The 11545-nt window shown below is 51.3% G+C and overlaps 1 protein-coding gene across 4 annotated transcripts in view; it reads left to right on the forward strand.

Moving 5' to 3' along the window:
- Positions 1–10166, forward strand: part of ADAP2 (ArfGAP with dual PH domains 2) — a 28879-nt gene extending 18713 nt beyond the window's left edge. For 2 of the 4 annotated variants that reach the window (XM_032845325.1, XM_032845326.1), the window contains exons 7-10: positions 2853–2936; positions 5943–6005; positions 7572–7649; positions 8608–9449. In XM_032845325.1, the coding sequence (XP_032701216.1) occupies positions 2853–2936; positions 5943–6005; positions 7572–7649; positions 8608–9264 (882 nt within the window). In that variant the 3' untranslated portion in view covers positions 9265–9449. Of the gene's footprint in view, positions 1–2852; positions 2937–5942; positions 6006–7571; positions 7650–8607; positions 9450–9713 lie in introns of those variants that run through there. The other 2 variants (XM_032845327.1, XM_032845328.1) reach the window with 2 other exon arrangements.
- Positions 10167–11545: the final 1379 nt, after the last annotated feature.

Here is an 11545-nt window from a genome sequence, read left to right on the forward strand (position 1 = left end):
GGAGCCCTGGTTCTGCCACTCTGAGCTGTGTTACTGGGCCAAGTCTCTTCCCTTCCTCCATCTGCTTGTTTGTGAATTAGATCACCCCCTGCCCAGAGGGGTTTTGAGGGTAAATGACCATGAACCATGAATGTGAAAGGATTTCATTACAGTGAAGTACATTTCAAACTAACCTCTGCTAATTAGGGGCTAATTGGTGGCTCAATTGGCTCAGGTCATGATCCCAGGGTCTTGGGATGGAGCCCCTTGTCAGGCTCCCTGCTGAGCCAGGGGCTGACTTCACCCTTTCCCTCTTGTTGTACTATGCTCTCTTGCCGTACTGTGTGATGGGGGCCGTACTGTGTGATGGGGTGTGCGTCATGCTGGGGACACACAGGAGATGTGTAAGTGGCAGGGAGCAGCCACAAGAAAGAGTTTCTATTTAAAAATTATGTGAATGTGTTGAAAAAGGGTCTGGCCCTTCTCTTCAATGCTCCAGCTTCTCTGTTAGGTAGGCATAAGTGGGGGCTACTTGTGCCTGCAGGAGCCACATCCCTCTTTTGAAAGTGAGGTGGACAAGGGGCCAGGTAATGATCCAGGGTCCTAAAATCAAGCTTTCTGCTCAGCAGGGAGTCTGCTTCTGCCTCTTGCTCCCTTGCTTGTGCTTTCTCTCTCTCTAACAAATAAATAAATCAGTCTTTTTCTAAAAAAAAAAAAGTGAAGTAGACAGCTATAGGCTTTAAAGCAGGAAAACCTGTATAGAGGACTGAAACAAACAAAACTTCAGGAACCAAACAAATCTCTATGCAGGTTGGATTTGGCCCCAGCGTCACCCGTGAGTCACCAAAGTGAAGGTCTGGGTGAGTCTTTTCTGGGATGGCCCCATTCCTTCAGTGCCTGGGACCTGGAAAGGTTATTAACACCTGGGACAAGAGAGCTCGCCACTCTGGAATACTAGGGCCAGAGCAGCTCTGCTGGTGAGAGAGAAAGGGTCATTCTGTTGCATTCCTGGAAAACCATATTCAAATGAATTTCTCAATCACCGTATTACATCAGAGGGTAGCAGTTCGGCCATTCAAACCACTCTTTCTCGGCTTCCCGATTCCAAATTCTTGGGAGAGAGGACCTGAGAAGCCTGGTCTAGCCTCTGCATTGGTCCAGCCCTGACCTCGTTGCAGTGGCCAAGAAGGGGCGGGTCCTAGCAGTAAATGTGGCTGCAGTTGTGGGTGAACGGTGAGTGTGTAAGCAAGGCTGTGGCCGTTCTCATAGGCTCGGGCTGAGTAAAAATCCACAACTAAATTGAACTTCAGAAGAAGTAGAATGTTCTAGGCCAAAACTATGTGTGGGATGAGGGGAGAGAGGTGGGCAAAGCAGAGTGTACAAGGCAGAGTCAAATAGATTGGGAGGATTGCAAATGTTTTGGGGTGTTTTGTTTTGTTTTGTTTTGTTTTTAAAGATTTTATTTATTTTGAGACAGAAAACCACCAGAGGGAGGGGCAGAGGGAGAAGCAGACTCCACACTGAGCAGGGAGCCTGTTGCAGGGACTCAATCCCAGGGCGCTGGACCATGACCTGAGCTGAAGGGAGATGTGCAAATGCTCTTGTACCTAGGGAGCTCAGGGGGTGAAGCAGTCATACTATGGAACTTAAACTTTTCATCTGAGGGTAGTAGAGAGGACTCTAAGCCAGACTTAGTTAGATTTTCAATTAAGAAATCAGAGGTGCCTGGGTGGCTCAGCAGAGAGCCTGCTTCTTCCTCTCTCTCTGCCTGCCTCTCTGCCTACTTGTGATCTCTGTCAAATAAATAAATAAAATCTTTAAAAAAAAAATCATTCTGGGGGGCGCCTGGGTGGCTCAGTGGGTTAAGCCTCTGCCTTTGGCTCAGGTCATGATCCCAGGGTCCTAGGATCAAGCCCCACATCTGGCTCTCTGCTCAGTGGGGAGCCTGCTTCCCCACCCTCCGCCGCCTGCTGTTCTGCCTGCTTGTGATCTCTGTCAAATAAATAAATAAAATCTTCAAAAAAAAAAAATCACTGTGTGCGGGTTGCCTGGGTGGCTCAGTCAGTTAAGCGACTACCTTTGGCTCAGGTCATGATTGTGGGGTCCTAGGATCGAGTCCTGCATCGGGCTCCTTGTTCAGTGGGGAGTCTGCTTCTCCCTCTGCCTGCCATTCCCCCTGCTTGTGCTCTCTCTCTCTCTGTGACAAATAATAAGAAAATAAATTTAAAATAATAATAATAAGTTAAAAAAAGAAAATCACTCTGAGGAAAAAAAAAAGATCACTTGGGCTGCTGTCGAGAGGCCCCATTGCAGGGTAGTAGAGCCAAGGCTGAGCCAGCTAGATAAGTGGTTCACCAGGGATAACAGTGGCCCGTACCACCAAAGACACACTCCCCCGGAATGACACAAGCAAGTCCAAGCCAGCTTTGGCCCAAGTTGCACTCCAGGTGATTGGTGGGGAATCTGCAGGTGCACCTGCCCGCACTTGAGAGGTGGTCTTTGACATCTGAGGACCCTTGCTCCTCCAGCTGTGTCCCACTGACGAGCATGGCATCACCAGAGAGCTTGTCAGAAATGCAGGATCTCAGCACCACCACTCCCCAAGCATGGCCCAAGGCCATTACTGAACTCTGGTGCAGTTCACCTTGGTCTTTCCCCCATGGCTCTGGACATCTCTCTATCAGTGGCTTCCCTCCTCCAGTGAACCCCCCAGGCTCTGGCATTGTCCTCCCAGATGCCTGTGATCAGCACACAGTCCCTGAGCAAAACCGGGGGTTGGGGGAGATGTGCTGACCCAGCTAGTTTCCTGCCCCTAAACTCGGCTCCCCCAGGACTCCATCTCACAGGCGGTTTGTTCTCATTTTTCTCCGCAGGAGATAGTGGACTGGTTCAATGCCCTGCGTGCAGCCCGTCTGCAGTACCTAAAAACGGCCTTTCCTGAGCTCCCTGAGTCTGAGGTGAGCTAAATGTAGACCCCAACTTCTTCTATTTTTTTTTTTTAAGATTTATTTACTTATTTGAGAGAGAGAGAGAGAGAAAGCGTGAGCAGAGGGAGGGGAAGAGGAAGAGAGAAGCAGACTCCCCGCTGAGTGCAGAGCCTGACTCAGGGCTCGATCTCATCACCCTCATCAAGTCATCATGACTTAAGCAGAAGCTGAGATGTGGATGCTGAACTGACTGAGAAACTCAGGAGCCCCATGGACCCCGACTTCCAAGTCTCCTCCCTGCCACCTCCTCTCCTTGTCTGCTGACCTCAGAGATACTCAGAGGCTAGACTAGCTTTGTGGACAAGACCTTGAGATCTGGGGTTGGATACCTCCGAGGGAAACCAAAGGCTTTCTTCGGGGGATTATGGCCTCACACGTGGCAAGGCAGCTTCAGAAATGTAGGTCAGGCTGTCCCCTTTGGGATGCATATCCACCATCCCCAGTGTCAAGGGGCTCAGGATTTGGGCATCTCTTTCTGACCCCTTCTCCCACTGAAATGTACAAATGATCCCTAATGAACTGCTTACAACATGCTTTTGAGCCCATTTTATCTTTTGTCTAGTAATCCCCTGTAACAGCCAGTTAGGTGGGGTGATTATTCCCATTTTACTGATGAGAAACTGAGTCCCAGGAAGGTCAAGTGAATGCCAGAGAGCACACCTCCCACTCTAATGTCCTCCCTTTGCCCTTTTGTGTTCTGTCTCGGGAAGGCAATGGGATCTTCTCCATTACAGCTCTAACAGGAACAGTCCACCTTCTGTAGTCAAGGTAATGGTGAGACCAGGAACTTCATTATGGTTGTCCTCAGACATGTGGGGCCCCCATCTACATCTCTCAGGTGTGGGGGGTACAGGCTGCTGCCTCGAGCCAGACACTTGGGCTCTCGTGGATGCTTTGTTGCTAACTCACTGTCTGACCGCTGCAGGTCACATCACGTCTCGGAGCGTCTGTTTCCACATCTGTGTGATAGTGGTGGGTCTGGGTCATTATCAGGGTCCCTGCCAGCTCGGAGATGCTATGGTTTGGGGTCTGCTTCAGGCCCTGCTCCAGGAGGATTTTGTAAATGATGGTGGGGCGGAGACACCCTATTAATCCCAGGACTTTCTTTTTCCAAATTGTTAGACCCTCCTTGAAAGCCTAAATGCTCCTTAATTCCAAGGTTTGCAGGGAGCTGAGTTTTGGGAATGGGCATCTGCTCCAGGCCTGGCAGTGCACAGAGATGGCCCCACTGATGGCGACCACAGCCAGACCTGCGGTGGACCCTCTGGGTCTGCGGAGTCAGCACCCAGCTTGAGCGAGTGCACGTTCCGCGGGCGGGGCGCTGTGCCTGTCGAGTGCTGACTGGAGAGGTTGGAGAATGGACTCCCAGCCTTAGTCATCTGGGCTCACTCTCCAACTTTGCTGACCTCTGCAGAGAACATTGGTCTCTGGCCAACTCCTCAGTGTCCTCTTGCCTCCCCTCATCCACCGTGGGTCTCCTCCCTACCCCCGTCTCTTTGCTGCCGTTCCTCCCCCTGGGGTTAGGGATGGCCTGAGGTTCTGGGCAGTCACCTGGACCTGGCTCAAGGTTAGGGATCCAGAGGCTAGACACCCGGGGAGTTCCAGTGTCGGGGGTGGTCCCAGACTAAGAAAGGGGTGGCCTCTGAAGTCAGAAAAGCTGGCTTATTACCTGGGGCACATCACCTTACCGCTCTGAGCCTTGGTTCACTCATCGGTCACCGTGGGGACAACGCCTACTTTCCAGGGCTGCTTGAGACTCGAGGGAGCCACAGCTTCTGGGATACTGCAAGCAGCTCCCCATCCACATGAACTCCCCTCTTCTGGTTGCTTCCCTAGGCTGAGAGCGCACAGCCCTGACTCAGGGTCAGACTCTTGCGCAGTTTAGGACTCTTCCTTCCAAAAAAAGGAATGAGGGCCTACAGAATGTATTGTGGGGACAGAGGAGTGGTAGAGTTTATATTTTCATTTTCGGCTTACAGTTTTCTTCCTTTCAACTTCCCAGACTTCACTTCCCCTCTGCCCCTACCCTGGGCCCCGGAGCTCCTAAGAACCAAGCCCCTCTGCTCTCAGAGGCCTGAGCTGTCACTGGGAGCTCTAGACTTGCCAGTTTGACTCCTCGAGCACAGGAAGCCAGCGTTCATTCCTGGAAATGTCTCTGAGCATAGGGTGGCAAGCTGGAAGGGTCCTGGGGACCACATAAACCCATCTCCTTATTACTCAGACGGAAATGGGCCCAGAGAGGGACAAGGTCTTACCAAGGGACACAGCTGGTACGGGGTCAGAGGTGCAGCTGGGATCCAGGTCTCCTGACACCTAGTCCAGAGCTTTCTCTACATGCCCTCTCTGCTAGCTTCTCCCGTGGGCCTGTTGCAGAACTGCCAGCAATGGCCAGACCTTGGCCAGGGGCCTGATCTGAGGGCTCGGCATGTCTACACGGCAGTGTCATGGTGGAGTGGGAGGAGTGCCACTAGTGTACCATGGTACTGTCTCGTGCCTGTCAGCCCGAGGTGTGAAGCTGAGCTGTATATCCTACCAGCAACACAGCTCAGGGAAGCTCCCCAGACACTTCTCTGGGGCCTGGTTTCTCTAGAAGTCCAGTGAGCATAATAATGTCCACCCCACAGGGTGACTGAGAATTGTACCCAGAGCTTGACACATGTAGACCCTCAGAATATGCCCTCTGACACCAGGAAGGTTTCCTTAGAGCCTTGCCTCTGTCTGCCTCCTGGGGTTGCAGAAGGGATCCTTAAGCCATGATTCGGCTCTGCTGGTGAGCTCTGCAAACATCTGAGATGCTGTCGTCTGTTGAATTGTTAACATTGCCTCCAACACATTCCAAATATAACCCTGTGAACCATGAGCACACATCCTTCCCCATTCCAAACTTCCCCTTTGCTGGGCAGCCAAGTTCAGTGGGGAACCTTGAACCCTTTACATGTGAGTGGGGGTCTCAGTGTTATGTCTCTCTTCCCCCAGCTCGTGCCCCTCATCACAAGGAAGTACCTCAAACAAGGCTTCATGGAAAAGACGGGTCCAAAGGTAACTTCCACCACTCTCTGTGGGACTTACACAGCCCTGGTTCCAGTGGGCAGTAGGGCAGAATTTGGGAAGTGGGGAAGTGAGGAACCAAGGGGATGGGAAGAGGGAGGGATGGGAAGTAACCCAGTGTTTGTGAGTTCCTGGGGCAGAAGACCAAGCGGGGACTGGTGAGCTGGTGTGTGGTCTGGGAGCCCAGGATCACTGCAGGTGCTTCTCCTGATCCTTGGGCAGCCTCCTTCTTTAACGACATCAGCAGCAGCTTCTTTCCTCCTTTTTTTTTTTCTTTAAAGATTTTATATATTTGAGAGAAAGAGAGCAAGCAGAGGGGAGGAGGGGGTTAGAGGAAGAAGGGGAAGCAGGCTCCCCGCTGAGCAGGGAGCCCATGCAGCTCCATCCCAGGACCCCGGGATGATGACTGATCCAAAGGCAGATGCTTAACTGACTGAGCCACCCAGGTGTCCCCAGCTTCCTTCTTCTTTCTTCCTCTTAAATCCATATGACTGACCCCACTCCTAGGAAAGCATAGTTGAAAAGGGACTTTTGGGGGCAGCAGCTTTTGCACTTTCCAGAACCCCCGTGTGCTTTGTGCTGGGGGCCTACCAGGACTGTCCAAGCGAGACAGACTCGTGGCTGGTCTGGGAAAACACACCTATGCACACACATGGGCACACCACTTCCCAGCACACACACCCTCCCTCCAGCTCAGCCTCTGCTCTCCATTGCTAAACCTGCCCCAAATCCCAGTGCTGCTCATTCCCACTGATCTGGGCAGGAAGGGAGAACTGGCTGCTCTTGGGCCTCCCTTGGAGGGTCCGGAGGGGTGGCGGCTCCTGCTGGGGATGAGGGGGAGCCCAGCCTGGATCCCAAGAGGGGCACAGCTCCAAGTCAGAAGTCTGACTGGAGAGGGTCTTGGCGGTTGTGAGGGGAGGAAGGGGGGAAGGGAAAGCAGAGGGAGCCTCCTAAAAAAAAAAAAACCTCCAAAAACAGCAGCAATCCAATGCGGCTTTTTTTTTTTTTTTTTTAAGGTGTCATATCTTGACAGGATGGGTGTTAAGATTGCAGGGAAAGGTGTTAGGCAATCAGTGAGAAAGAAAGCCTCTGGGCAGCTTAAAAATGAGTCAAAGCACTGTGCATTTTGTTTTCTGCCTTCACCAGTTGATGGCACAGCCACTCCCCAAGGGTTCTCGTCAGGGGCTTCCTTTCCCCTGACCTCGGTTAGAATTCCTCTCAAGGCCAGCGCTGTCAGCACTGCTGAGCGGTAACTGCTTCTAATTTCTCCCACTTCCTTTTTCTGAAACTGCTTGTCCTTAGCCTGAGAAAGAGAAGAGCCCCTCTTCCTACCCACAGTAGTGCCCAGAGGCACAGGGTACAGCTGGCAGGGGGTGAGGAGGTGGGCAGAGCCTCCGGGAGGCGCGCTGGCGTGGCTAAAGGGCCAAGGGACCGGCCAGCTCTCTCTGCCCAGCCCAGGCTGGCTCTCTGACCTCTATGCTCCCCGCACCCCACCCCCGCTTCACACACCCCCCCCCTGCTTTGGCTGACCCCGCTATGAGCTTCCCTCTTTTGCAGCAGAGAGAACCTTTCAAGAAAAGGTGGTTTGTCTTGGATCCCCAGGAGCGGAGACTGCTCTATTACAAGAACCCACTGGTAAGAACAGCTGCACGCCTCCCCTCCAGTGCAGAGGACCCCCGACAGAGGTGAGGTCTGTGCTAGCCCGGGACCATGGGCAAGCGACAGTGTGGGAGAAACCTGGTGAGGGACACACTTGTACTTTTGCCCGTCTCTAAGTCATTTCCTGTGCATAGAATTATTCTTGTCCACATTCAGGACATCCTCTGTGTATCCAAAATGCTGCCAATGTATTTAAACAGGGTGTTCCTCGTCCTCCCGTCTCCAGGGCTCACTTCTCATGGGGAAGCTCGTGGTTGGGACGGTGGGCTTTAGAACTTTCAGTCCCGCCGCTTAGTGGCATGCCTTGGGCAGAACACTTAACTCTCTCTGTCTCAGTTTCCTCCTCTGGAAAACAGGCTTAATAACAGTGCCTTCCTCAGAGGTTGCGGTGAGGATTATGTAAGTTACTTAAGGTCAAGCACTTGAAGTCTTGGTGCATAGTAAGCTGTCCCTAATGTCAAGTAAGTATCCTTTTAACAGATCACGTGTGTGATTTCTTTTTTTTTTTAATTTAATTTAATTTTTTTTTTTAAGATTTTATTTATTTATTTATTTATTTGTCAGAGAGGAAGAGAGAGAGAGACAGCACACAAGCAGGGAGAGAGGCAGGCAGAGGCAGAGAGAGAGAAGCAGGCTCCCTGCTGAGCAAGGAGCCCGATGCGGGACTCGATCCCAGGACCCTGGGATCATGACCTGAGCCGAAGGCAGCGGCTTAACCCACTGAGCCACCCAGGCATCCCACGTGTGTGATTTCTTTTATAGTTTTGTAGCCCTTCAAATTCTGGGTCCCCACAAGCAGAGATCCCCAGTAGAGACCTTCACTACACACATGAAACACCTCTTTCTCCAACAGAGCTTGGGGGGGATGTCCGGGCTGCAGGTGCCCGTCTGCCCCAGGTGTGGCCTCTGATGACCAGGTGTCCTCTGTCTTCAGGATGCCTTTGAACAGGGCCAGGTTTTTCTTGGGAGCAACGAGCAGGGGTATGGAGTATATGAAGACCTGCCCAAGGGCATCCGAGGGAACCACTGGAAAGCCGGCCTCACCATTGTCACCCCTGAGCGGAGGTTCCTCTTCACCTGCCCCAGCGAGAAGGAGCAGAGGGAATGGCTGGAGAGTTTTCAGGATGTCCTCTCCCGCCCCTTGACGCCCCTCAACCTTCTCAGTAAGATATGCAGCCTGGGCTTTGTTCTTTCGGCCAAGGGCAGAGGGCAGATCGGAGCCTCACAGGGTTCAGCTGTGAGCCCTGAAACTGAGCTCCGGGCTCCTGACTGTGCTTCTAACATTTTCTTCTCTTCCTGCCAAAGAAGAGTACAGATGGTGCACGTTGTTGTCAGGAAGCCCTCTCTGTCCATGCACAGCTCTTCTGTGGGGAGCTCCGCCCTGTTAGCTACCCGCGGCCCACCAGTCCCTCTCCATGTGAGAAACCGTGGTCTGTTATTATTAGCTATGGTCACACCCACTGGGCAACTCCTGGGGTCTTGGGTTCCTCTCCCCTCACAGAGGAAAAGCTACATTGGGTGCCCTTCTTTTCTCTGCATCCTCCCTTCTGTCGCTGCTCTCCTGCTACTCCCCTTCCCCCCAGATGTGTGACAAGTAGGCTTCTGTCTGCTGACAGCCATGCGAAAAATGAGAAGATGTTCTGAGCAGGAGCAGGAAACTCCTGGCCCCGGGGCCTGGTTTGCAGGCACCAGGAACAAGTTCTGTGTTTGAAAAAGGACAGACGGAGGAGGAGACCCCACAGCGCCCCCTTACGAGAAACCCTTGGGTCCTTTGAGTCAGATCCACAAAAACACACCCGCTTTTCCCTTTCCAAAATCTGAAAGCCAAAGAGCTTGAGAAACAGACTTGAAAGTTGTTAGTAAAGCCCGTCTGCTGGCGCTTCCTTGTCCCTGCCGGTGGGTCTGTGTGTCTGACTCTGTTTCCATGTCTCTCTCTCAATCTGCGCTGGCGTTTGTCCCTTCTGTCTCTCACCGCCGTTGGTTGTTTTTTTTATTCTGGTTCTCTGTCACTGTCCCCTTGCTGTCCCTTCTCTTCAGCAGGACTACACTGGCACGGTTATCATCTGAGCTCTCTTCTTGCTCCCCTGACAGCTGCATCATCGGAGAGTGGCCACAGCAGCAGGTGACCCACTGGCCACTGGTCACCCGGAGCTCGTGGTAGGAAGGACAAGTTCTAACCTCAGCCTTCGTTGCCCACCAGGCATGCCCCGCCGTTTAGCAGCCATGGCTGGCCATGAACTTTGCCAAGACTGAAGCTTTGGCCTTTACCTGCTGGCTCCCTGGGCCTTCCCACAACCCAGCTCGGGGGAGTCTTGGGGATCTGGCCCATGTCCTCAAGGCCCCAGACTTCTGAAATGAAAACACTGCATCAGAGAGCCACCCACTGTGTCCTGCAAGTGGCAGGTTTGCTCAAAGAGAAAAAAATCTTGATTCTGGATGGAACCATGAAGAAGTAATCAGACAAATCCACAAGAGGGACATTCTATAAAACGGCTGGTATATAAGCAGTGAGGAAACTATTCCACATTAAAGAAGACAAAGGAGGCAACAGAGTGGAATTCACGATTCTTGATTGGATCCTGGATTTTGATGCCTTTTTTTTTTTTAAGATTTTTATTTTTCAGTAATCTCTACACCCAACGTGGGGCTCAAACTCATGACCCTGAGATCCAGAGTCCCACGCTCCACTGACTGAGCCAGTCAGGTGCCCCCTGGTTCCTGGATTTTTTAAAAAAGCAGCTATAAAGGACATGATTGAGATACTGGGGGAAGTCTGAATATGGATGCATATCAGCTAATCAGATAGTGAGACGGATGATTATGTCGTATTTGTGTAGGAGTTTGCACTTGTGCCTGTGGATACGTGCTGATGTATTCAGGGGTAAAAATGTAATAATTTTTAGTCTACAACTCACTCTTAAATGGGTCAACAAAGAATAAGTGTGTGTGTACATGTATATATAGAGAGTATATACATATATATATAGTGTGTGTGTCTATATGGAAGACAGGAAGTACATACACACACACACACACACACACCCAGGGAGAGAGAGAGAAAAAAAGTGAGCCGCTGTGCAAAGTGTTAGCAACTGAGGGATCTAGATGAAGCAGAGACGGGTCTTTGTTGTCTTACTGGTGTACATTTTCTAGAGATTCAAAAGTGTTCAAATTAAGCACTTGGAAGCTGGGGGAAATTATTAAAGAAACACCCATTTGCACTCTTCAAAAGCAGTGTGTTTTCTACATGAATCAAAACAGTTCCTGGGGAAGTCTCGTCTTGGTACAGATTTTAGAAGAAATGAAAACCCAGAGAATACAAAACAAACAAACAAAGGCAAACACAAAAAAAAACAAAACAATGTTCAGATTGATTATTGGAAGCAAAGAAGCAAGCCAGCTCCACTGAAACCCAGGGCAGAGAGCTCTCCAGGCTGCCAGCCAGCTCTGGCCTTCCCGCAAACTCGAAATGGTCAGAAACCTCACTTTCCCACCAACGTGCCCTGGTTTTTCTCTTTTGGAGGAGGAAAGTGTACTGACTATTGAAATTCCATGGAAGCAACAAGTACTTTTGAGGTTCTCCCAGGTGCCAGGCTCTGTGCCAGGCCCTGGGAACAGGGTGGGAACCAGCTGGTCCCTGCTTATTACAGATGACAGGCTGCTGCAAGGCCACGCTTCCATGGGGCAGGACAGTGCCACAAGTGTTCAGGAAAGGAAGCACAAACAATTGTGGGAGTCTGGGTTTCACCTAAATGAGGGGAAGGGGGGCCTCCATCCTCTCCAGAAAGTGATGTTGAAGTGGAAACCTTAAAGATATTTAGAGGTAAGTCAACAGGAAGAGGAAAACACCCGTCTCAGGGAAGAAAATGTTC

This window comes from Lontra canadensis, unplaced genomic scaffold (assembly GCF_010015895.1).
Source record: "Lontra canadensis isolate GAN:19392208 unplaced genomic scaffold, GSC_riverotter_1.0 scaffold163, whole genome shotgun sequence".
NCBI lineage: Eukaryota > Metazoa > Chordata > Mammalia > Carnivora > Mustelidae > Lontra > Lontra canadensis.